Source organism: Giraffa tippelskirchi, chromosome 14 (assembly GCF_054371585.1).
Source record: "Giraffa tippelskirchi isolate mGirTip1 chromosome 14, T2T-mGirTip1v1.2.pri, whole genome shotgun sequence".
NCBI classification, from domain to species: domain Eukaryota; kingdom Metazoa; phylum Chordata; class Mammalia; order Artiodactyla; family Giraffidae; genus Giraffa; species Giraffa tippelskirchi.
In genome coordinates this window covers 72018283-72045206 of record NC_137288.1, presented here as the reverse complement: position 1 = coordinate 72045206, position 26924 = coordinate 72018283, and the positions used below count along the sequence as shown (strand labels likewise).

Genomic DNA, 26924 nt, shown 5'->3' with positions numbered 1-26924 from the left:
ATTTTGTATTTGCTATAGTATTTCATAGTATTTATATTCCTGGTAAAGAATCTGCCTGCAATGTAGGAGACCCAGGTTTGATCCCTGAGTTGGGAAGATCCCCTGGAAGAGGAAATGGCAACCCACTCCAGTGTTCTTGCCTGGAGAATCCCATGGACAGAGGAGCCTGGTGGGCTACAGTCCATGGGGTCGCAAAGAACTGGACATGACTGAGCAACTAACACTTTCACTTTCATAATGAGCATGTGTAAGATTGTAAGTAGTTTCGGTTAACAAAAATGGAAGCAAATATGTTAAAAAAAAAATTAACTTCTAAGTCTTAGAATTCAACATAACTCAGGAAATGAGAAAGTAACCAACCCCTCCCTCCATGTTTAGACACATTCATCTGTAGGGATCACTGGTTCTAAACAAGGATATTTTAATTTTTTACAAGATTCTCAAAGAAGCTAAGAAAAGAACTCTACACAAGAACAGGATTTCTTGATTTGGGGCAGAGGTGTCTACGACCAGCACAGCAGGTTAAGTAGCCTCCTGTGCGACGGCCCCAGCGCGGCACCCGGGGTGGGGTCTCGGGGGGCCTGCAGCGAGGTCTGGAGGACCTACTTGCGCATCGCTCCGACGGCGGCCGGGACGGCTCGGAGGGCGTTGCATGACACGTTGAGCTCGGCCAGGGTCGGAATAGTGCAGACCGCTAGTGGGAAGTCCCCTAAATGGTTATTGGAAAGGTTAAGGCTCTTCAACTTGGTGAACCTATCACAAAAACAAAACAGAAAGAAAAGACAAATGTCATAGATGCGTAACAGTACATGACTTCAGCACAGCCTTAGAGATAATCTAGCCCAACTCTAATTCAGCGGAGCAAAAAGAAGAGCCCTCACAGGGGAAGCAAACCGCAGAGCTGGTGCGCACGTCTTCAGATTTTAAGGCTGGTGCTCCACCTAAAAGATGACAGTTCTATTTAAAAACAAGCTAAAACAAGGTTGAATATCTGAGGAGGTGAGTTTGCTGGAGTGAGCCCTTCAGCTTCACGTTGGCTGGCTTAATTAACACATGTGTGAGTAACAGAGAGGAAGGAAAAGTTCTTTAGGATTTCTCTATAAACCCAGACAAGTCAAAAACCCAAACCTGAAATAATAAAACACTTCCCAATCTATCAAATCCACACTCTCTCTGCGGTGCCCAGTCAGCAGCTCCGAGCTGAAGCGGCAGCCACCATCCCTCCCTCTCAATCCCACCCTCAATCCTGCGGGCCACACAGCCTCCCCGGAGGAGCTCTGCTCAGCCCGCTCTAGGCACCCTTTCCTCGCCGCCTCTTCCTGCTGTTGGTGTTGTCGAGTCACTCAGTCGTGTCCAACTGTTTGAGATCCCATGGACAGAGGAGCCTGGTGGGGGGTGACTGTAGCCCACCAGGCTCCTCTGTCCGTAGGATTCCCCGGGCAAGAATACTGGGGTGGGTTGTCATTTCCTTCTCCAGAGGATCTTCCCAGTCCAGGGATCGAAACCATGTCTCCTGTGTTGCAGGCAGATTCGTCACCACTGAGCCACCTGGCGAGTCCACAGCTCTCTCCCGACCTTCTCTCCTTTCCCCCTGTTCTCTTCCCCATCTCCTCGTGCCTACCGCGCAGTCAGGTATTCCTCCAAGATCTGGTCTTCGTCAGTTTCTTCTCTCTCTTGACCCTGTCTTCCTCGGCACGGCTTCACTGCTCCGTGGACAATGCTCTCTAACCCGTCACGGCCCCTCTTCTCTCCCCTGACCAACCGACAGCACCTCCAGTCCAAAACTGAACTTACCATCTTTATCCCAGACCAGCACTTCCTCCTGTTCTATCTTTGTTAATGGGTCTTTCATTTTCTCAGTTGTCCAAGCAATTAAATCAATTCAAGAAGTCATCTCTAAATTCTCACATTTGGCTTTGCCAACCTCTATACGTTTTCTATTTGAGATGTGAATCCAATTGCATTATGTCAATTATTTTAAAACCTGGCCATGCCTAAAGTCTAGGCAAGGTGTACAATGCCTAAAACAGACACAGTATCTTAAAAATAAACTCAATTCAATCCAGTCAACATTTTAAAGAAACTGTCACGTGACTTCTTTACTGAATTCTAAATAAAAAATGTAAAGCTTTGCTCTAAATAGCTATATACATTTTATTCTAGATAGAAAACTGACAATGTACATATTTGACAGATTGATAGCAGTTTTCTTGGATGATGGAGTAATTTTAAAGTAAAAAACAAAGCTTAATAATTACTGCTAAACCTAAATAATAACTAAAAAATTTTTGTATTTTACCATTTGACTCATTAGTCCTTCTTGAAAGAGAATGTTCATCCTCTATTCTGACTATCTATAATCTATCTGACACAAGCTGGAATTACAGCGTCTATTATTTCCAGCCCAGGAGTTCTCAAAGCAAAGTTTGGAGGCAATGGAAGAGGTCCTTAAAACCCTTTCAGGAGGTTCTCAAGGTCAAAATTATTTTCAAAACAACACTAAGATGTCATTTGCCTCTTTTGACTCTCCTTTCCTCCCAAATGTCCACGGGAGGTTTCCAGACGGTACACGTCTTTGTGACAGCACACTTGTTCAGAAGCAGAAACAGACTTGAGAATCCAACCGTCTTCAACTAAGCCAGGATTTAAAAGATTTGCAACAACATAAAACAACGCCATTCTTCTTTTTCTTTGTTTTAGAAGGTTGCTATTTTTCATGAAAAATACATATGTTAACAAGAATGGTGTCTATTTGTTTTCTAAATTAATTACTATATATTAAAATATTTCTCAGCTTAAATTTCTAATATAGTAAATATCAACAGCTTAATCCACAGAAATAAAAGCTGCTCAGGGTCCTCAATTTTTGAGACAGTAAAAGAGTCCTGAGATAAAGTTGCCAGATAAAATATAGGGCTCCAGTTATTTGTATTTCAGACAAACAAATATTTTTTAGTATGTCTCAAATGTTGCATGAGACTTACTTATGCTAAAAAATATATATTCTTTGTTTTTCTGAAATTCAAATTTAACTAGATGCTTTTTTTCCCTTCTAATTCTGGCAACTTCGTCCTGAAATAGATAAAACTGCTGTTCTAGTCCAAACAAAAACAGTACCCTACCGTCTAGATTTGTTCCCTCCTTTGGTAGAACTGGCCACTGTTTTAAAATATGCATGCAATTAAACTGAACTGCTTTTTAAGAAGTTCCTCTATGAAGGAAAAGGATCCTGAACATTATCCAACACAATATAGCACAAAGACTTCAGAAAGTGGAGAATGGAAGGATTATAATTCCAGTAATTACTCACAATGGAAAATGGAATCACTGGCTTTTGGAAAAGTATTTGTCAATAATGAGGGAAAAGGTATATTCATCTATGCAAACAAGTTTACTAGGACCACAACACTGCTGAGAAGAAAGGAAATCAGCAGTGAGCTGAATGAGTAAAAGGCAGTTGACAAACTTAAGTGGAAGAGAAAAGATAAATAATAATAATAAGTACAGGCCAAGAGTCCCTATATAACAAGGGAGTCCAGGCTCCCTCCCCTGCAGCTGTGCTGTCTGGCACAGTACCAGTAGATTCAGGTGGTTCCTGAGCACCTGCAACAGACCAGTCAAAACTGACATGTTTCTCTAATTATAGAATACACACTGGATTTCAAAGACTTAGTACATGCAAGTTCTATCAATTTTTCAGAACCAATCATTTTGATTTTGTGGTTGTTCATTTGCTAAGTTGTGTCTGACTCTCTGCGACCCTATGAACTGCAGCACTCCAGGCTTCCCTGTCCTTCACCAGCTCCCAGAGTGTGCTCAAACTCACGTCCGCTGAATCAGTGATGCCATCCAACCATTTCTTCTGCTGCCCCTTTCACCTCCCATCCTCAGTCTTTCCCAGCATCAGGGTCTTTTCCAATGAATATTCAGGGTTGACTGGTTTGATCTCTTTGCTGTCCAAGGGACTCTCAAGAGTGCTTGCCAACACCACAGTTTGAAACCATCAATTCTTTGGGCTCAGCCTTCTTTATTTATGGTCCAACTCTCATATCCGTACATGACTACTGGAAAAATTATAGCTCTGACTGTACAGACCTTTGTCAGCAAAGTGATGTCTCTGCTTTTTAATACACTTGTCTAGGTTTGTCATAGCTTTTCTTCTAAGGAGCAAGTGTCTTTGAATTCTGTGACTGCAGTCACCATCCACAGTGATTTTGGAGCCCAAGAAAATAAAATCTGTCGTTGTTTTCACTTTGATATATTTAATTAAATCACTTTGACATATTTTGATATATTGAATTAAATAAGTTGTATCAGTAAAATTAATTTCACCTGTTTCTTCTTCTGTTTTCTAATGTGGCTACCAGAAAATTTGATTACTCCTACGGCTTGTATTAGATTTCCACTAGAGAAGCATTCTCTCCATACTAAAAATAAGTAGGATCCTGGAACTCCTCACCCAAGTAACTCCAAACGTTGTTCAGTGCTCGTGCAGGCCTCTTCCCTGGGCCACCCGCCCAGGACACTGCGCCCATAGCCCGAGGAGCGGCCAGAGCCTGGGCACACGGGCTGCTGGGTCCTCGTCCCTGTAGGATGCCAGACGGAGCTGGAGGCGGGAGAGGAGGAGATTCGGGCCACTGAGCCGGGCACCCCGCGCCACCATGTCCAACGCAGAACCACCAGGGGAGCGCGCTGACTAGACTGCCCCCATCCAATGCGGAACCGTTAGGGGAACGAGCTGACTAGACTGCCCCCCGTCCAACGAGGAACCATTAGGGGAGCGTGCTGACTAGACTGCCCCCCGTCCAACAAGGAACCATTAGGGGAGCGAGCTGACTAGACTGCCCCCTGTCCCACGCGGAACCGTTAGGGGAGCGCTGACTAGACTGCCCCCCGTCCAATGAGGAACCGTTAGGGGAGCGCTGACTAGACTGCCCCCCGTCCAATGAGGAACCATTAGGGGAGCGTGCTGACTAGACTGCCCCCCGTCCCACGCGGAACTGTTAGGGGAGCGCGCTGACTAGACTGCCCCCCGTCCCACGCGGAACTGTTAGGGGAGCGCGCTGACTAGACTGCCCCCCGTCCCACGCGGAACTGTTAGGGGAGCGCGCTGACTAGACTGCCCCCCGTCCCACGCGGAACCATTATGGGAACGAGCTGACTAGACTGTCCCCGGCCGGCACCACAGGCACCAGCTGCATGAGTTCTTTTACCTCAGGAGGTCCTGGTAAGGAACACGGAACTACTGAGCCACCACCAACAGGAAGAGCTCGGGGAAGGTCAAAAGGAGACGCCGCACGTCCTCCCACCTCCCAGAGCCCTCCTCTCTGGCATCTACTTTGGCCGAGAGCTGCGTGGTCCAGGATGGACCCGGAGTCAGAATGACTGGTCAGAGACAACCCGGAAGCTAATCCCATCACGGGGAAACCCGAGACCACCAGCCACGTGGCAGAGCAGCTCCTGGGCTCCCTGACCCCGCTGCTCCCTACCCTGGCCTCCCTTTCCAGTAAAGTCTCTCGTTTTGTCAGCCCGTGTGTCTCCTGGGACAATTCATCTCCAAGTGTCAGACAAGAGCCCACAGTCGGGCCCTGGAAAGGGTCCCCCTTCCTGCCACAGAATCCCAAAGGGTCTGGAGATTCTAAACTTGAATCCAAAGGTGGTCATAAAGTGTATGCGTGAAGGCAGGAGGAGAGAATCTGTTTCAGTTAATAGGTTTTAGTTTATTATTATTCACACACTTAGCTATGTGGTCTAAGGCCTCCGTCTGCATGCCTGCCCTGGAACCTACACCCTCCAGGGCTGATCCCCGCTCAAGCACCTGAAACCTCTCACTCTGGGTCCACCTCCGGCAGAGGCTGCCCTGTACAGCCTACCCCCAACTGCTTCTGGAAACAAACAGCATGCAGCAGGCTTGTTAAGCCAACAAAAAGCATGGATTGTTTCTGAGAACTAAAGTTCTTGTTCAGAACACAGTAAAACTCAACTGTTTTGGAAACTCTAACCCTTAGTCTTCTTAGAGGTCCACCTTTTCTTTATGTCTATGGAAAGCAGTCAGGTTATACACACCTGCTAATTCAAAAACCCCTTCCTAGGAAAATAAGAAGGAAGGTCACCTATAACCACCTTCCTCTGGTCTTCAAATGAGTGATACAGATCCCTCAGAGCGACGATTCAGTTAACAGGGAGACAGGAGATCAGGAGGGGCGGATGACCTTTGCTCCCTTTAAAAAACAACGCAGAGGAGAGAGCAAGGTGACCGCACACCTTTACAGAAGAAAAGACTAGAAATCTCTGTCTCCGACAAAATAAAAGACTTTTAGTTCTGTCGTGCTAACAGGTGAGACAGGTAAGTAATCAAATGTGCACAGATCCAGATTCTAAAATAAAATTTGGCTGGCTTTGGAAAAACACATATCTGGTGAAATAGCTTAAATAATTTTATTTTTAAAACTAACATTCAAGTTCAAGTTCAGTCGCTCAGTCGTGTCCGACTCTTTGCGACCCCATGAACTGCAGCACGCCAGGCCTCTCTGTCCATCACCAACTCCCGGAGTCTACCCAAACCCATGTCCCTCGAGTCGGTGATGCCATCACCGACTAACATTAAACATAAACTAACATTAACAGTTCTCAAACCATAAAATTAAACCCTTGAAAAGAAGTTACAGTAACTTCATTCATGTTCAATATAGGAAAGCAGAGGCAAATCTATGCATCAGACAACGGAAGATTCATAAAATTATTTTAAAGATGATTGTGATAATTGTAGTTATCAGTTGATCAATGAAAAGATTACTTTTGATACTTTAGAAATTAAAAGGAAAAGAAGCTGTGTGGGTTTTTTTTTTTTTAATCTGTTACATGTATGGGCTTCCCTGGTGGCTTAGTAAAGAATCTGTCTGCAGTGTGGGAGACCAGGGTTTGACCCCTGGGTTGGAAAGATCCCTTGGAGAAGGGAATGGCAACCCACTCCAGTATTCTTGCCTGGGTATACACACACACAGGCACATACACAGTGCCATGGTTAAACAAAGCTACTCAAAGTAGATACATCAGTTCTTCTCTCTTCTGCTTTCTTATTACATCTTATTAGAGAGTTAGATGTAAACAGATATCAATTACTAATCATTCTAAGTCACAGGTTGAAGAATGGCCTTGGAGCAGTGAGTGGAAAACACTCTTTTCACCCTCATTTCCCCCTACAGAGGGTGGCCTGTCAGCCCTGGAGGACAATGAACACTTTGAGCACGACGCACACTCACCTGCACACTAATTCAGGCACAGCCCACACTCCCAAACTACCCAACAACCTGAAAAGACTGGCTTTACTTTTATAGAGCAAACAAAACATCTTAAGAAAAGAGGTATAACTCATGTTCATTTGTTCTGTAATAGAGTTCAGAATAGGGAGAAGAAATCAAGTTAATATTCATCCACTCTAAGAAACAGTGATCTTAGCTCTCCAAATGAAGTTCCACGGTACAGTTCTGCATTGAGCAAATGGCGGTGGGCAGTGTGAGTGTTAACTCAGGTCTGACTTAGTCTGAAGTTTCCAGGCACACTTCTGTCTCCATCCCAGGTGTCACACAAGAGCACATCAACTAAACACACTTGGTCATCTACAGAGACAAAAGCTTCTGATTGTGTTTTGTGAGAAAAAAGCATCAAAGTCCCTTGCAAACTAGGTATCCTAAAGGCCCTATAGCAAAATGCATGAGGATCTGCAAAGGGTGGGGACTGAGAGGTGAGAGGAGGTCAAAGGTGGGGACAGCACTCGCTAAGCGGACGGAGCGGACACATCACTGCGGCCAGGGCAATGGTATTTCTTCCATTTGCGCTCCTGTACTCACAGGAGTGTGAGACAGAAGGACAGTAACAACGATCCTATCCATTGACACAAGACGTGCTCCGCTCTCCAGGGGCGCAACCTATCACCCTTCCCTTTCTCTCTCCAGCTTCACAGCCATAACTTACCAACAGCAGAGCGGGAAGCGCACACACCTCAGTGCTGCTGCTGAGGGAACAGCAGCCACTCGTCTGTCCCTGCACTGGCCTAGCTTCTTGGTCAATCTAGACAGCACTATAGCGTGCTACGGCATTAGAGTCTTCACTTAACTTTAAATGGATTTTTTTCCTCGGTCACTAAGTTCCCAGCTAACATCTTCCAAGCTACTCTCTCCAAATCATTCAACTCGACAAAAGGGAAGAGTGTTTAGTTCCTTACATTAAACCCAAAGGTTAAAATGTATCATATTCATGCATCTAACTCCTTATATCTCTATTATGTATATTTACTGGATCATAGAGAAAGCAAGGGAATTCCAGAAGGACATCTGCTTCACTGACTACACTAAAGCCTTTGACTAGGTGGATCACAACAAATTGTGGAAAATTCGTAGAGAGAGCACTTTACCTATCTCCTGAGAAACCTATATGCGGGTCAAGAATGGGACATGAACAACGGACTGGTTCCAAATTGGAAAAGGAGTACGACTGTATATTGTCACCCTGCTTATTTAACTTATATGCAGAGTACATCATGGGAAGTGCCGAGTTAGATGAATCACAAGCTGGAATCAAAATTGCCAGGAGAAATATCAATAACCTCAGATATGCAGATGATACAACTATAATGGCAGAAAGTGAAGAAGAACTAAAGAGCATCTTGATGAGGGTCAAAGAAGAAAGTGGAAAATTCGCCTTAAAACTCAACATTCAAAAAACTAAGATTATGGCATCTGGTCCCACCACTTCATGGCAAATATTAATAGAAAGGGAAAAAGTGGAGACAGTGACAGACTTTATTTTCTTGGGCTCCAAAAATCACTGCAGATGGTGACTGCAGCCATGAAATTAAAAGGTGCTTGTTCCTTGGAAGAAAAGCTATGATAAACCTAGTCAGTATATTCAAAAGCAGAGACATCACTTTGCCAACAAAGGTCCTTATAGTCAAAGCTATCGTTTTTCCCGTAGTCATGTATGGATGTGAGTTGGACCATAAAGAAGGCTGAGCACCAAAGAACTGATGCTTTCGAATCATGGTGTTAGAGAATTTTCTTGAGAGTCTCTTGGACTGCAAGATCAGACCAGTCCATCCTAAAGGAAATCAACCCTGAATATGCATTGGAAGGACTGATGCTGAAGCTGAAACTCCAATACTTTGGCCACCTGACGCGTAAAACTGACTCACTGGAAAATACCCTTACTGCTGGGAAAGACTGAGGGCAGGAGGAGAAAGGGACAACAGAGGATGAGATGGTTGGTTGGCATCACCGAATGAATGGACATGAGTCTGGGCAAACTCTGGGAGATAGTGAAGGACAGGGAAGCCTGGCGTGCTGCAGTCCATGGGGTCACAAAGAGCTGGACACGACTGAGTGACTGAATAACAACAGCAGATTTTAAAAACAGATCTACCAGCTGATTTCATTCTGGCCTCTAGAAAAACTGCCTGAGAGCAAGTACTCCTTAGAAAATAAGCAGAAGTCATGTTTTCCGAGGGTAGAAAAGAAAAGGCAAATAAATGTTCTAAGACATCACAGATGAGAAAAACAAATACACAAATGCTGTCAATTCTCACATATCTCCCTGGCCTGGGCTTGTTTTATTACCATCATAGACTTGCTTAATCTTTTCTCCTTTCTCAGCCTTTATCCATTCAATCTACCCATACTCAAAGATTTATATATAAGGTTCTTTCTGTGTCTGAGTTAAAGGGCTATATGCAGCCCGTATTAATTTCAGAAATAAAACCAAATAAATAGCATGATGACTATCTGAGCTTTAGATCCATCTAAATCTTTAGTAAATTTCCTTCCAGGAACTAAGGGTACTAAGACAGGAAAAACTAAGGCATTAGGAAAACCTGACTGTAAAATAAAATGACAGTATGGTGGGAACAGTTCTATTTTAAACACATTCTAAATGTGTTTAAAAGGAGTGTCACACACTGCACTCATGAAGAGGAAACTGCATTTGTCTTACTCAACGAGTCAAAGAAAAATCAATATTACTTTCTGGAGTTATTATTCCCCACAAGTGGGTCAATTATAAAAAGGTTCCCTGGAGACTAGATTTCCATTTCATAGTAACAGTCTGAGTTTAACTTGTTTTTTTCCCTGTAGGGGGACAGGCTAATTCAGGTTGGAAATTATTAGGCTGCAGTATTAAGTAATGAAGGCCCTGCTTGAGGGCTGGAGCTGTAAGCGTAACTCCAGGCTTAGCCCCCTGCTTTCCATTAATTAATTATGAAAAGCAGGCTCTCCCGTGGTCTGGAGAGGCTGCGTCTTAATGAAGAGTGCCAACTGCCAGTGCTCTATAATACAAGCTATATTCACTTTTAAGAGAAAAAGTGCTTTTATCTGGTTACCAAAATAATAGGTAATCATTTTAACAAACTCAAGAAACAGGTAAACAAAATGTTAACAGTCTCCTTGTGGGTGCTCAATCGCCCAGCAGTGTGTGACCCTGCAACCCCACGGACAGTGGCCCGCCAGGCTCCTCTGTCCATGAAATTCTCCAGGCAAGAATACTAGAGTGGATTGCCATGCCCTCCTCCAGGGGATCTTCCCAACCCAGGGACTGAAGCTGGGTCTCCTGCATTGCAGGTAGATTCTTTACCACCTGAGCCACCAGGGAAGCCCTACTTCCTTCCAAATCTCATCCTCCTGAGATAACCAGTGTGCAGAGTTGATATACATCCCTCCAAAGCTTTCTTCCTTGTAAAGCACACACATGAATAAACCGGAGATAACCTCCTTCCCTACTTTTTGAGTGGGATTGTAGCACACACTTTTCCAACTTGCTTTCTCACCTAATACAAACAAGTCGTCTTTCTGCGTCAGTCCCTTAAAGTCTCACTCACTGTTCTGAGAGCTGCATAACACAGAGCAAAGGCACCGCCCTTTATTCCGTCCCTCCACTGATCAACACCGACGACTTCCAGTTGTTTGCTGACAGAAATAATTCAGCCTGTTTGTTTGTGCATCAGTGATTTTTATTTTGCAGCGTTTATGGTTGCCCAATGCCATGGATATTTCTGAAACCCAACAAGCTCTAAAAATTGAGAGATTTTTCTTTGATTCATGTGGTGGCAAAAATGATCTAAACTGATGTGACTATTCATCTGTTGTTCCCTTTAGAAATACAAAGGTGTTTGTTTATGGAGTGCTTTCCCAAACCTTGAGCTAGGTGTTATATATTATACAGTATATGTACTGTATTATGTTTGAAAATCTCTGAAATCTGAGCCACAAATAGCCCCAAGAGTTTTGGATTAGAGATTGTGAACCTGTATTTCTAAAAATATAACTGATGGGTCTAAGAGTATGTACAATTAAACATTTTAAAATTTTCTCATTTTTACACAACTTTTAAAGGTTACTTTCCATTTACAGTTATTACAATGTATTGGCTGCATTCCCCATGTTGTACAATACATCCTTGAGCCTATCTTACACCTAAGAGTTTGTATCTCCTACCACATACTTATTTTTATTAATACATACAGCCAAAAAATAGCGAAAGTTTTAGAAATTCACATTCCCCATCGGAGAGGGTTTCTTTCTACACTATCTTCACTACCTTTAACGTTGGCATCCTTTGCTAATGTTAGTTTTGTTGCTAATCTAATGGGCAAAAAGTTGTACCAGGTCATTTCAACTGTTACTTCCCAATGAAGTTCCTCTTCCTGTGGAGTTCATCTTCTTTGAAATGCGGTCCTACTCCCGTGACTGTTTTTCTCCTGGGTTGTTCACCTTCTACTTACTAATTTGCAGGCGTGCCGTTTGGTGGTCTGCGCTCCATGCGCGTCATATGACACTCCAGCCGACGGGTTCATTCTTTCCCACTCTGTTAATGCTGACTTTAGCCACACACTAATTTTGTTTGTTCAAATTTGGTAACTTTTTCCTTTATGGAATCTATATTTTTCACCTTGCTTGAGAAGGTCCTCTTACCCCAAAGTGGCACAAATATTCTCCTGTATTTCCTTCTAGTATCTATGTATTTTTTACACTTAGGTTTTTATTTCACCTAATATTTATGTTTGATGGAGGTCTAAGTTGCTTTTTTTTTTCCTGGTAACTAAATATGCTAATACTGTTTATTAAATAAACCATCCACTTGGATTTCTATTCAATTTAGATAAATCTCAGGCGCCAGGGGAAGACAATAAAAAGAGAAACGTGTTGCGCTCTTCCAGTAAGAGACGAAGAAAAAGGCTTGGGTAAAACCAAGTTGCGTATATTTTTTTGTTTCTCTTCTTTTTTTCCCAAGAGAATTTAAAAAATCAAATGCCTGTATTTTTTGTTCTTCCTAACAGCCCGCCTTGTGGCCTTGAGTCAGCAAAATGCTTTAATAAAATTATTAGTCTGACAGAGTAACTTTCCTCTTTCAGCTTTAGAAGGACAAATCTTGGGAAGGGTATAAAATGCACACTGAAGGCATTTCTTCTCAAGAAACATTAGTTAAGTCCATGAATGAAAGAGAAGTCCCTCAGCAGCTTCCTGTTCGTCTCCATAGACTCCTCAAACTCCAACTCCTTCAATGTGAGAATTTACTGGCTTATGAACTTACTCCTACACCCTGTTTTAATATTTTTTGCCCCAGTCCAGGAATGATATAGGGCAACCTGGACATGCTAGAATTATTTTATAAGAAAGAAAAATAATTTGACAGACACTTAAGAGCCTCTCTTCTCCTGGATGATGAAGAAAAGAGAGAATACATTTTGCCCCATGTTCTTCTTGGACTCACCTGCAGTTGTGTGGCATGAGAAACATTTGCGTCTTTGGGCCTGCTGCAGAACTGCTGGGAACTTCCACCTTCAGAAAGCATGACTCGGAGCTCTCACACTCCTCTCCACACCCCTGAATCGTACTGCCCTGGCACCGAACTCTCACTGATGACGTCTCCATTCATTTCTTGGGGCAGTACTTTTCCCTGTTGTCCCTTTACAACTTCGGAAACGAAGCCACATGAACTTGTATGCAGGGTTCTGTTCCGAGGCTCGAGCAGCCCGCTGGCTCTGCTCAGGTTAGCACCCACGAGGGTCCTTCTGGGAAGTTCAGCACAACTAATGCTGATGGGGCCCACTACAAGCTTCCAACAAACAGATGTGGAAACAGTGGAAACAGTGAGAGACTTTATTTTGGGGGGCTCCAAAATCACTGCAGATGGTGACTGCAACCACAAAATTAAAAGATGCTTGCTCCTTGGAAGAAAAGTTATGACCAACCTAGACAGCATATTAAAAAGCAGAGACATTACTTTGCCAACAAAGGTCCGTCTAGTCAAAGCTATGGTTTTTCCAGTAGTCATGTATGGATGTGAGAGTTGGACTACAAAGAAAGCTAAGCACCGAAGAATTGAAGCTTTTGAACTGTGGTGTTGGAGAAGACTCTTGAGAGTCCCTTGGACTGCAAGGAGATCCAACCAGTCCATCCTAAAGGAAATCAGTCCTGAATATTCATTGGAAGGGCTGATGTTGAAGCTGAAACTCCAATAATTTGGCCACCTGATGCAAAGAACTGACTCATTGGAAAAGACCCTGATGTTGGGAAAGATTGAAGGAGGGAGCAAAAGGGGACAACAGAGGATGAGATGGTTGTATGGCATCACTGACTCAATGGATATGAGTTTGAGTAAACTCCAGGAGTTGGTGATGGACAGGGAGGCCTGGCATGCTGCAGTCCATGGGGTCACAAAGAGTCAGACACAACCGAGCAACTGAAACAAACTGAACTGAACCAGCTTCTCAACATTCGCGCAAAATAAATGGAAATCACCCCAGCTTAGTCCTCATCACCGTAAATAACTGTCAGTATAAGCAAAACAAGCACAACACCTTCTCATAGGACTAGAAAACAAAAATAAACATATGCATATTTTCACTTGGATAAAATTTAAGATTTATGGCCACAGAAGGATCAGAGCAACATTTTCTTAAGAACTGCCGCAGATGTTAAAAAAGCCAAATAAGTAAACCAAAGCTACAACACACAGACATAATTTTTCCAAAATAATCATCAAGGAAATAAAGAACACTCAAGTGTGGGCAATAATTACAATGGATATGCTGCTGTAAGGGCAAATTAGAGCATTCCCTAAAGAGAAATTTTTACTTTAATCCTCCCTTTTAAAAATAATTCAAACAAGAGGCATTTATTGGTTACTTCCTCTGTGCCAAATCCTAGACTCAGTTAACCCTACGGATCCAACAACTGACAAGACAGAGTTCCTGTCCACAGCAAGGCAGGGGGCAGCGTGCAGGGGCAGGCTGCCGCGAACCCAGTAATCACATTACACAGAGAACCACTCCAAACCACAAGACGGTGATCACATGGAAATAGCAGTCACTAGATTATTACAGGAGCTCTGCACCATCTAAACTCATGAAAACAGTAAGTCGTAAGTGGCATAAAGCTGTCATTTTCTGATACTTTTATTAACTGGCAAGACAACAATCAAAAAAAAAAAAAGATGTTAAGTTACAGTTAAACCTCTCTCTTATCAAATAGTTTCTCACTTTATCCATGACTACATTTTGTCATTTTCTCACCAACAGATCTGCCCATAGTTAGCCAATCTCATCACGATACTATTTGAAGGATGTTTAATACTAACCACCACACTATCCTAGAGAAGGGAATGCCTACCCACTCCAGTGCTCTTGCCCGGAGAATCCCAAGGACCGAGGAGCTCGGTGGGCTACAGTCCATAGGGTTGCAAAGAGTCGGACAAGACTGAGCAACTAAGCACAAAAGCACCACATTAGTAGGACAAATAAGAAAATGTAAAAACATTTCTGTAACAGGCAGAAAACAGACAGCTATTTCTACTTCTCAAAGCAGAGAAGACCCACACAGTATACTTGGATAAAATCCCAGGTGAGTCATACAAGGATATGTAAAAATGAAAACCAGGTAACATCTCTTTCAAGGATATTAGATTACCAAAGGAGATGGTGAACACGAGCTAAGGCTGGAGAGGATACTTATGTCATGAAAACATGCTTAGACATGAAAAGCTTACAAGCTCATATCACAAACAGCCCAGGCATATCTGGTATTTAAACAGAAAAAAATCTAACACCCAAAGTTTAGTAGGTATCATAAAACTCTGATTCTAGCACTGAACCATTCATTCACTGGACACTTTCAGAGTTCTCATTGGGCACAAAGGCGCGTGAAGCATGCACATGCGTGAATGAGGCACGGCTTTCACCCTTCAGGAACTGACGCAGCTTGGGAGTAAAGCTGCTATAATGAAAAGCAGAAGATGAAAACGTACTGGAAAAAAAATACCATGAGTGCTTACAGAAAAGTCACTTGTCTCAAACGGACATGAATAGGCAGATGGGGAATCAAAAAGAGAACATTCCGAAAGAATAGGCTGTGCGACCGTGTCTCAGACTTCAGTACGCACAGCTAGAAGGCAGCGGCCTGTGCCCCGTTATCAGAGGTTCTGATTCAGCAGATCTGGGATGAAACCTAGGAATCTGTTTCTAGTAAATACCCCAGGTGATTCTGATGTACGCACTGCACAAACCACATTTTGAGAAACACTAATTTGGAGGGCAAAAGCTCTATTCCTGGCAAACGGTAAGCAAATACACTCTTAAGCAGAAAGAAAGCTTGTGGTTGTAAAGGATGCTTACGGACTATTCAGAGAGCCTCGAATTCCAGATAAAGACACTGCTATTTAGCTATGGAAATTTCTGAACAGGGAAATAACCTGTCGAGAATGCAGGGACTTGTGTACCACGTGAGTGAATGAACACCACCGTCTCCCTTCTTGTGCTTCCTCTACACACACACACACACACACACACACACACACACACACACACACAGTCTCAACTGCGGTGAAAGTGAGCCTTCTAGCAGAAATTTTTAAACTGGAGGAAAGAACAACTATTTGGAAAGTCAGACTTTCCCTTAGGTTTCTTGTTAATTACGAGTCCCAAAGACATCACCAGGGCGGGATGGGCGTGCCGGTATCGGGAGGCCTCCGTCAAGCACTCTGCCAGCTCCAGCAGCATCGTCCTAAGCCGCCATGGGAAATGACAGCGGGAACCGGACTCCTCCCATCCTAAGCTCTACTGCTCCAGAGGATGGCGAGAGACAGCAAACGTACAAAATTACACTCTTAGGACAAACAGAAACCCTCACAGGCCTTTGTTCTCAAGTTCCGGTGTGTGTTGTCAGAGGTGCTTCAGTTACCCGTGTCTGTGTGACGTGAGGCAGGGGAGAGAGGGAGAAAGAGGCACATCACTGGCTTCCATCCGCAGCCTCACGCTAGCGACCAAAACGTTATTTCAGAAGTCACCAGCAAGGATGTTAGTCACGCTTCCAAGTCCTCAGTTACGATGATATTAACTGTCAACAACCACAAAACTGGCCCACTCGCCGCATGCTTAACCTGTCCCCTGAGAGCTAGGCAGGGGGGAAAGCTGGTTTCCATGCAGAATAGCAAATTTCTGGAAATATTATGTTTAACATTGAACTCTTAACAGTTGAAACTTGAGAGTCCAGCAAAGAGCTCCATGAAAATAAACAGAAGAACAGAACCGGCCAGAATACAATACCCTCGCTGGATTCAAGCCAAGGGTTCTGAAGATTCCTGCTCACTTTTTATTTAAGTTGGGGGGGGGAGTTAAAGAATATCTTAAAGGATCCCAAAAGTCAACAGGGCAAACCGAATTTAATGCAGTCTGGTTGACAGATAAATCTTTTGTTTCTCTCTGAGCTCTCTTCTAAAGACGCTGTACAAGGGAAGAAGAAAATAGGCTCTTACGGCCAGAAACGAGGCTGGGAGCCAGAGCCAAGGAGGGCCCCGTAGGCTATACAACCTCAGTGCCCCAAGCTTTAAGCAAAGGCTTTCCTTTGATCAGATGCTCAGGAAAGGAAAAGGAGAATTGTGTGAGCTGGAAAACTTCCCAAGAGGATCAAAATTCCATCCGAATAGCAAAGCTGTGTAAGAAAGGAACATCTAGTGCTGGGAAGAGTTAACTGGAGGGAAGGCATTCCATACAGTCTCTGAAATTCCTTAGACACTCGGCAGGCCTCCCACCAAACCCAGTAGTGGAAATTCCTTTCCAAGGTTTCCTCTCCTTGAGCAGCAACTGTGCTGTGTTTTGTCTCTAATGCACCGGCTATGCCCTTTCTTCAGCAATGAGCCGCTCCTGTTTGCTTGTAATATTTTTTATATGACAGAGCATCTTCAAAGAAGCTGAAACTGTTCTGAGTACTGCAGTCTATGTCTGGCAAATAAGCTGAAAAAATATTTTGGCATGCCACTCCCAATCCCACTATGTTAATGAATTATCACTATTTCCATTAAGAGTGAGTTTTCAGGAATCACTGACAAAAACAAAAATTAAAATCTCTCTTTCTATAAATACTTGGAGATTTTGGTAGGGATAAGCAATTAAAATGAACAACTGTAGCTCTACAATGTCAAGATCCCCAAAAGAACAGAGCAGGAAATAAGGTCACTTGTTTTTCATTTCACGGAGACTCAAAATGTAGAAAATTGAGTTTTCTAAGAAGAAAGGTACTTGATAAATGCCAGGCATAATTACGAGCTTCTCGATGCTCATTTCTTTACAGCTTTCATTCTTTTACACCCACATACCTGCAAAGCCAACCCAACTTCATTCCCTCACGCCCATCTGAAAGCTTCTCGCCCCTCCCAGCTCTCTCACTCTTTTCAGCTAAAGGAATTCCACATCTAACTAGATCACCTTCGAAGCACCACGGCAAAGCTACCAGAAACATACACATACAAATGATTGCTATCCACCTCTGCTTTCGAGTTTCCTCTGACCCTGCTCTTTGAAAGCCCTGCACGGGATCATCCCCACCACAGAGCTGCAGACCACCCCACACGCTTCAGATCTGTCGGTGCAGCACGACCCCTCATGGAACTGTACTGAGTGACAGAGTAGCTCTTTTAATGCAAAAGTACATTTGAGATGTTTGAACACCAATGTCATTCAGTATAAATAAGTTCACACCGCTTTGATACCGTGCTCAAAACAATAAAACTAAGACATGGGAAGGAAAATTATATTCCTTGAATTTCAGCAAAAACTTGTCCTCTTCACTGACTTCACAAAGAAACTTTAAATTTTATTCAAACAACTCTCCATCGCAAATAATAACAATCTTAGGACTAATACCAACTGCAACATCTAAATGGAACACAGTTAATATAAGCGAAATAGTATCTACCAATAAAATAGAGGTGACTAATGCACCGCAATTCTTACTAACATACAGAATCCAGGAAGAAACCAGTTTGAAAACTACCAAAAATTACTCTGATTTTGCCTCTCCTCTATTTTTGAAAACTAACTGAAGAGCTCCAATGCCAATAAAGGAAAAGCAAACACTGGGAGTTCCAAGAACAATGTTTTCCCTAAAACTGCTGGCCTGTGTGTGGACATCAGCCGCCACCTTTCCAGAATCAGAATGCTGCTGCAAATGCCGTTTTAAATGCTCTGTGAAAACTGCCCATTTGTTTAAGGTGAGAATTTGCAATAGAAAGAATAATTAGGGGGATATGTGGTTAAAAGAAGAAGTCTCACAATGCCTGTTATAAATGCATTATATGTAAAGTTTTTCTCTGGATATCTGCCCTAACACTGCAACCTAAAAATTCATCCCTTGAGATTTGGTAAAAACTTAAAAATAAATTATCCTTTGGTTCTTCTCTAACACACTCCCTGTGAAACACGCACTTGAGATGAACAAAAATTCCTTAAACATACAACTAAAAACAAGAAACTAAATATATGGAGTACCTCAAAAATACCATACTAACTGCATGACCCTAAATAAGTTACACTAGCGCTTTCTGAAGTTTAACTGAGTTTTAAATACACATAATTTCAATTCCTAGTTTGAACACCTGTGTGCACGTACACATATAAACTTACTACTTTGAAAACTTAGCAATAAAATCCTTCATGGATAATGGGGATGGGAGACCCATTATCCCCATTAGTATGTGGTGGTAAAGAAACTGGTTTAAAGCTAGGGGTTTTTTGTTGTTGTTGTTGTTGCTTTGTTTTTAACAAAGGGCAACACAACATCATCCTCACCAAATGCTCAGATCCCACAAACCAAGGCCCCTCAGCCCATCTCCCCCACACTTAATGCCACAGAGACTTAACAAACCTTGGCTGGCAGCGAAAACCTGAAAAGTCTTCCATCTTAAATCAAAGTTACCACTTTATATTAAAAGTACACAGTGTATGGAGAAGGAAATAGCACCCACTCCAGTGATCTTGCCTGGAGAATGCCGTGGACAAAGGAGCCTGGCGGGCTACTGACCACGGGGTCGCCAAGAGTTGGAGAGGACTGAGCGACTAACACTCGCAAACAGTGCCAGCTGACGATGTGTAACATGATAGGTTTTCCTCTGCTTTTAAAAATGCAAATGAGAGATGCTGGATATAAGTACATACTCTACGACTCACATATATTAAGAACAAAAACAGGCAAAACTACTGCATGGTGTCAGAAGTGGGGACAGTGGTCATCCTCGGGGACTGAGAGGGGGGCGCAGGGTCAGTGAGTCCATCAGGGGCTGGGGGGGGCGCAGGGTCAGTGAGTCCATCAGGGGCTGGGGGGTGCGCAGGGTCAGTGAGTCCATCAGGGGCTGGGGGGGCGCAGGGACAGTGAGTCCATCAGGGGCTGAGGGGGGGGTGCGCAGGGTCAGTGAGTCCATCAGGGGCTGGGGGGGCGCAGGGACAGTGAGTCCATCAGGGGCTGAGGGGGGGTGCGCAGGGTCAGTGAGTCCATCAGGGGCTGGGGGGGCGCAGGGACAGTGAGTCCATCAGGGGCTGAGGGGGGGGTGCGCAGGGTCAGTGAGTCCATCAGGGGCTGGGGGGGGGGCGCAGGGTCAGTGAGTCCATCAGGGGCTGAGGGGGGGGTGCGCAGGGTCAGTGAGTCCATCAGGGGCTGGGGGGGCGCAGGGACAGTGAGTCCATCAGGGGCTGAGGGGGGGGGCGCGCAGGGACAGTGAGTGCATCAGGGGCTGGGGAGGGGGCAGGGACAGTGATTTCTATTTCTCAGCCCGAGCACTGGTCACATGTGTTTACTTTGTGGAAACCTATTAAACTGTACATTCATTATACTTCTACAAACAGATTTTTAAAAGATTGTATAAGGAATAATATGAGACCCCAGGTCCTCTCCCCAGTTCCAGCAAGAGAGAGTTTATTCCCTGGGAGAAACTGAGTCCTGGCTCAAAGACATCAGGAGGAGCAGAGAACTGTGTTCTGAACACAGGGCATCAGAGAGGAATCCACAAACTGAGCTCTGGGATTCCAGCTCCTTCTCTACTGCATTCCCCGAACCCCGGCATGAACTGCCCAGGTGGAAGACCAAAGGTCTGCCCTAAATACTACTGACTCACCCTAGGCAGCAGGTTCATAGATACGGTCTTTGGAAGTTCCCCAACGAAGCCAGAAGGCTCACCCTCAACAGCCTTGCTGTGAAGATGCAGAAAGGAGAGACCTCGCCCACAGACCTCGGCACCCGATTCACTTCTCAGGGGCTCCCATTAAAAAGCAACAGAGAGCGAAGGATCCCTGTGCGTGCTAAGTCACGTCAATCGTGTCTGACTCTTCGCAACCCCGTGGACAGTAGCCCGCCAGGCTCCTCTGTCCATGGGATTCTCTAGACAAGAACACTGGAGTGGATTGCCATGATCGTCTCCAGGGGACCTTCCTGACCCAGGGACAGAACCCAAGACCCTTGCGTCTTCTCCGCTGGCAGGCAGGTTCTTCACCACTAGCACCACCTGGGAAGCCCTAAAGGATCACCAGTGAGGTCAAGCTCCTAACATAAAAGTCAGACACCTACACAAACAGGAAAAAAGAAACCAAGGCAGCAGCAGATACATCCTCAGAAAAGGAAGAAGTGCCCCCATTGGGGGGAGGGAGGAGAGGGGACAGAATGCTGCTAAATGCACACTAATCAAACACACAAGCAAGGGCGACCTCTTGAAAAATCAGCACAGCAGAAATTCAGAAGGTTAAGGTAGGGAAACCTTGTTAAGAAGTAGGGCATTAAGAGAGAGGAAAATGAGAGCATCAGAGGACAGACGAGGAGGTCCTGCCTGACCGACAGGAATTCAGAGGAAGAATCTGAGGAAGAAAAGGGAAAATGAAGGGGAGAGACCATCACACAATATAAGGAGAAAGTTCTCCAGAGCTGAAGGACATACTTGTTTTTTTTCAGATCAAGTGTTTATCTTAGTGGCTGAAATGAATAGAGTGCCAAAAAAGAAAATCCTAAAACCTCTTTAGGGTTGTTTAAAAAAACAAAAAAAAAGAGGAAAGAAGGTCTACAAAGATAAGGATCAGAAGAGTGTAACACTTTTTAATAGCAACTATAGAAGCTAAAAAACAATGGTGCACTGGCTTCAAAGTCCTGAGGAAACATGTTTTCATATCCAGAAACCAGTCAATTATCAAACATATGAGAAAATAATTTTAAAGTACAAAGTATGTAATAAATTTGTCTCCCACGTCCCCTTTCTCAGGAAGATCCTAGAAGATCTTCCATTAAAAAGTAGGAGGAAACCAAGAAGGAATCACTAGATACAGGACAACATATGGAAAACACAAGAGACAAAACGGGAATTACCAGGAAAATGATGAAAGGTACCCCCGGACAACAGTTGGGTACTAGACCTCCTAAGCAGGACCTATGCTGGCTCCAGGAAGGAAGAAGTCGCTAGGAAAAGGGAGTTGAGAAGAGGGTTGGAGTTCGGTCACCTTAACAGCGCTAGAGAAAAGGAAAGGTACACTCATCTCTAGGCTACTAACCAGCCAGCGTAAGAAAGGAAATGTAATGGCTGCATTTAAGTTCCTGAGGGATGAATTACAGCTGCATACTCCAAGTGACGTCAGCCTTCAACACCGACTAAACCGAGGACGGACGCCTACACCCCGACAGGGTGAAGGGATCGGGCCCGGGGCTGAGGGGCTGGAGACAAGGGAGGAGAGGCAAATCGCCACTTTTCACAGCGACGCCAACCACGGTCCAATAAAGAAAACTTCAAAACCAGCAGCAGATACATTCTATCTGGGGAGGGGAAGAAGACTGCAAACAGGGAGCCCCGGGAATCAGAAGTTGCTGTCCAGGGGGCAGGACGCGGTGTAAGGAGGGGCTGGCGTTCCAAGCACCTCTTTCTTGTCTTACTGCCTATTAAGATTTTTTACAAATTTATATAAAATATTACTTTGATGGGACAAAAGTTTAAATTTTTTAAAATACAAAACAAAACCAAGAAAGGCACAAAACAGAAGGCAAGAAAACTAAGGAGGGTGACCTGCAGTGGGAAAATGACAGTAAGATGACCATTTCTCCCCAGGTTCTGCAGCAGTTCGGGTGAGAGCTGACGGCTGGCTGGAGAGGGAGTGTGCTGAGAGATGGGAAGCAGAGAAGCGTGGATGCACTGAAAAGCTCTTTATAGATTTGCAATCAATAGATATGGGGGATCAATCAGGAGCTTCTGAAAGCACCAACAGGCAAGGCAATGCCCCCCAAGATCCCTCTACCCAGAGATGTATTTATTTAGTCCATAAATGCTGACTCTTTGGGGCTATCATATTCCCCTATGTTATTAGAAGCGTTTTGATTTTCTTTTTGTTTAGGCTTTAATTTTTGGATTATTATGAAATACATAAATAAGAAAATACAGAAAACAATAATGATCATTCAAGTATGTACTATTCAGCTTTTCAAATATTAACATTTTGAACACTTTGCCTATTTGTCTCTAATTTTTTTTAAAGAAATAAACATTATGGATGTAGCTGAAACCCTCTTCAAACCATTCCCAAATGACATCCCCTTAACCGCCTCCCAGAATGTTAATCTGATTTTGGCATTTCACATCTTCCTCTACCTCGTCTCTAAAACGAAAGTATTGGTTTGGATAAATTCTAATGCCCCTTTCTGTTCTAAGAAGGCAGGATTGAATAGCATGATGCAAAAATTCTTGATGGGAAATACACAAGACTACGTCAAAAAAAATTTCAAATGCCCCAAAGAGACTAAATCATGATATTACCCTTTAGCAAACAAATCACAGTCACTTTATTACAGGGGGGTCAGTAGACGTAGCCCTATCAGTGCGCAGGGCGTAGGAGAGTCGGGGCATATAAGCCCCTAAGTTTGAGAAGCTCCCTGAGGTTTCCTTCACTATAACCGAAGCTACACGGACGAGTAAGGAAGTGCTTGAGCACATCTTTCTGGGTTCTCACTGCCCAGGGGCTCGTTCACTGGGCACCAAACTGTCCCCACCATCACAGGACTCTTCTCTGCCAGTCAGAGCCAAAATGTTCTTTGAAAAAATGCATAATGCCAATTTCACTTTAAAATTGCCCATGAGGAGGCAAGAAAGTTATTTGTATCACATCTCAACCCTTACGCGTGTCTTTTTCGTCTTCTGGGTGAAGAATGGGAAGCACAGAGAAAGCACTCTGCCGTATTCAGGGCACCGATACCCCAAGGAAAACGCCTGCACGACTGTCTGAGCCGTGAGCACGCCGTCCACCTGGTAGCGCAGCTGAGCTCAGAGCCCAGACTCGGGTCCTGTGGACGCTTCTCTACAGTGAGGTGAGGAGGTCACTGCAGGAAGACAACCGGCAGCATTTGTTGCCAAGGGTAGAGTCGGTGTCCAGCTTGCACCCGAAACTTAAAATGCTGGAGAACTTGTTTCCACAGTGAGCCTGAAAACTTCCCAGTACTTCAAGATGTTTTCTGAGGAGATCAGTGGTGATATTAACAACGGCCATTTCTCGAAACTGCATAATGAAGAATGTTAACATTTGGAGTATCTGTATTATCCCAACAAACTAGTGTTTTCCAAATGACCAACTTAATGCAATGAAATGATGTATGGGCAAAGATCCATTCAAAGTGCGAGGAAGACCAGAGGATCCTAATGTAAAAGAAACTTAAAAGTCTACCGAAAGGGTTTTACATTCCACACTGAAACCCACATGTAAGAAATGACCACTTAAATCTGCCTGCAATACAGGAGACCGAGGTTTGATCCCTGGGCCAGGAAGATCACCTGGAGAAGGAAATGGCACCCACTTCAGTATCCTTGCCTGGCGGACTACAATCCACACGGTTGTGAACAGTCGGACACAACTTAACGACTGAGCATATCAAAGAATATTCACAATCATCTGAAAAGACAATTCAAACACTCTTCCCTTCTCTAACATATCCACAGAAACTTCATATTAATACTTAATTGGATTATTCTTTCTGGACGTTAAAAATCATAAACACAGAGTCACAATGGTTAATGATCACAGCTAAATCTCTGATCATTAACAGGCATCTACAAACAAATGAACTATTCGTTCTTTCTTTAAAAGTCATATCCTTCTCGAGTTATTGTCTCATATATTTGCAACAAATACGTAAGCATCAGAGGCTTTATTTATTTACCACAGAATCAAGATTTATCACTGCTCAAAAAAAAAAAAAGAAAATGAAATTAATTTGGTGAATCCTTCAATCTGTCTCAGAAAGATGTAGATTAAAGTCCCTGCCCTCTAGTTATGAAAGAGCAGACCCTTTTCATTTATCAAGTGACTCTTGAAACCTATACACTAATCACCCAGAACATGTGGTATTAATGGATTTAAACTTTAGTTCTTAGATTTCGAAGGAAACATCTTTTCATGGAAAAAACTGACCTTTTTGTCAATTTTGAAAGAAGTATCTGACCAAACCCCTATAGTTCAGAAGTAACACACCAAATATTAACTTTTCCTAGATGCATTTGTAGATTGGTTAAGAAATACAAGTAGTTTAGGAAAAGTGTTCTTCTTGTACAAATGTATCCAGTTAATGAATATCTAAATCATTCATTTCAAAGGCAGGGACCCTGAAAAAAATTTCAGAATGAGAACTGATAGTGTCTTCACTACCAAAGTCCTATTACTCGGCTCTCTGAAAGAGAAACATTACCCGGTGTAGCTTTTTCACTCAGAATAGTCAAGAAACAATCAGAAGCTGACCCCTCCTCCCCTTCCCTAATTATCCACCCGTTTCTGCATGCTCACCTTTGCAGTTCGCTGAGCCCCCTTGCAGTTGGTAGACTGGGGTTCTGCCTTAGAAAGTTCTGTCTTAAATTGAGATGAGTGAGGTCTTGGCTGTAGAAGAGGTTGGCGGGCAGACGCTCCAAGCTGCAACAGGAGAGGTCCACTGAGCTAACGCGCTGTGATGCGACCTACAGGGGATAAAAACCACAGTTCCGTTTCCATAGCATCCTTTATCCTGTAACTGCTCTCCATAGACAGAAACAAGATAACCTCATTTGGGAACACAGACTCGCTATGCAATTAGCACCATTATTCACATCTAAACCAAGAGTATTTAGACAGAACTGAGCGAAGTATTAAAGCATTACCAAGGCAGGAAATAGTGTCCCTCCCTGGAAGGTGCTGACAGTAACCTAGTATAGGAGCCAGGTGACAAGGCACAGATTATCCTATCAGGTTCAGTGATACCTGTAATCCCCTTCAACTACAGGGGTCATGCTCCTGAAAACATTCACGGTAAGAGAACTCAAAACTAAACAATATGAGACCTTAAGAGTGAATACAGGGTTGGAAGACAGACACTAAGATCTAGACTGAACTTAAACAAAACCCTTGTAAATACTGATTTAAAAACAGCACCAAGAAAGGCACACTCCGTGGCCTCACATGTATCTTTACCAACAGCAGCAGCATATAATCAGACCCCACTCCTGCCTGTTGTAAATTTGCCAGGTCACGTCTCCCAGTTTCAGTTTTACTTCATGTAGGTAATCTAAGTGAAATTTACTGTACATCTAAATGTCTATCCACATATTCAAAGTATTCCCAGTTAAATGACTCCTACAATAGCCAGAGTCCCAGGGCTACAGGGCATGCTGGAGGCAGAAACAGCATTGGGCACCTCGTGCTTCTTTCTCTCTCATATTCTGGGAACCACGGTGCCGATTTATGCCATGGACATGGCTTCAGGACCACTGACACAAACCTCGGCTCCCTCTCGCCTCACCAAGGTTGTGGGGTTATTGTCCTAGGATCTGGGTTGATACCTCCCTCATGCTCTTTATCTTCACCAAAGCTTTATGGCAAAAAGTCCACTCCTTATCTGTGATCAGTTTGATGCCCTTTTCTATTACCAAACCCCAGCTTCACTCTTCTGTGATTACAAAAGGCAGCAGAAGATGGTTCTCAGGGGCGTTGGCTCTGGCTCCACCATCCCCGAGCCGAGAGAACCTGAGCACACCACTCGGTTCTCCAAACTCCCACTTGCTCACCCGTCTAACAGGCATGAAGACGACACCTACGTCTGCACAGCTGGCTCAGGGACAGCACTCAGTAGCTGGTGACTGCTCTGACCATTTATGATTGCTAAGACTTCCGAATACACCTTACACTCACCGGAACCGACACTCTCCTGATGCTAAGGAACTGTCAAAGCTAAGGGGACAGTGGGATGCAAAAGGGCTGGCAGGGCTCGACTCAAAAGATTTTACAAAGTAAGTCTGAGTTCACATTTCAGCAATTTCATCTTCCCTTGAATTTTCACCCTTAAGTAAGAAAAAGAAAATCCAAAACAGGGCCAGGTCACCCAGGCAAATCAAATGATGTGAAAAAAAGGCCAGAATTTAATGGGCCTGCAAGGCAGGTGCAGACATGCCACGGCCACACAAGATTCCCTGGCAGGAACCCATTTATGGGAAGTAAGGTTGAAAGGATTACTCGGACTCATTCAGGCGAAAACGTGTGGTGAGGACGTAATGGTGGGTCAGACCTTCCGTTTCCTGAGGGACGGGCGCAGGACGGGACGGGCAGCGGGCACAGCGGCCCGAGTGAGAGCACC

The 26924-nt window shown here is 43.9% G+C and overlaps 1 protein-coding gene across 2 annotated transcripts in view; it reads right to left on the bottom strand.

Moving 5' to 3' along the window:
* The window catches only part of PHLPP1 (PH domain and leucine rich repeat protein phosphatase 1), a 257597-nt gene that overhangs the window by 94784 nt on the left and 135889 nt on the right, over positions 1-26924 (bottom strand). For both annotated transcript variants that reach the window (XM_081562281.1, XM_081562280.1), the window contains exons 4-5: positions 25109-25275; positions 607-753 (exon numbers count right to left, since the gene is read on the bottom strand). In XM_081562281.1, coding sequence (XP_081418407.1) covers positions 607-753; positions 25109-25275 — 314 coding nt within the window. The remainder of the gene's footprint in view (positions 1-606; positions 754-25108; positions 25276-26924) is intronic.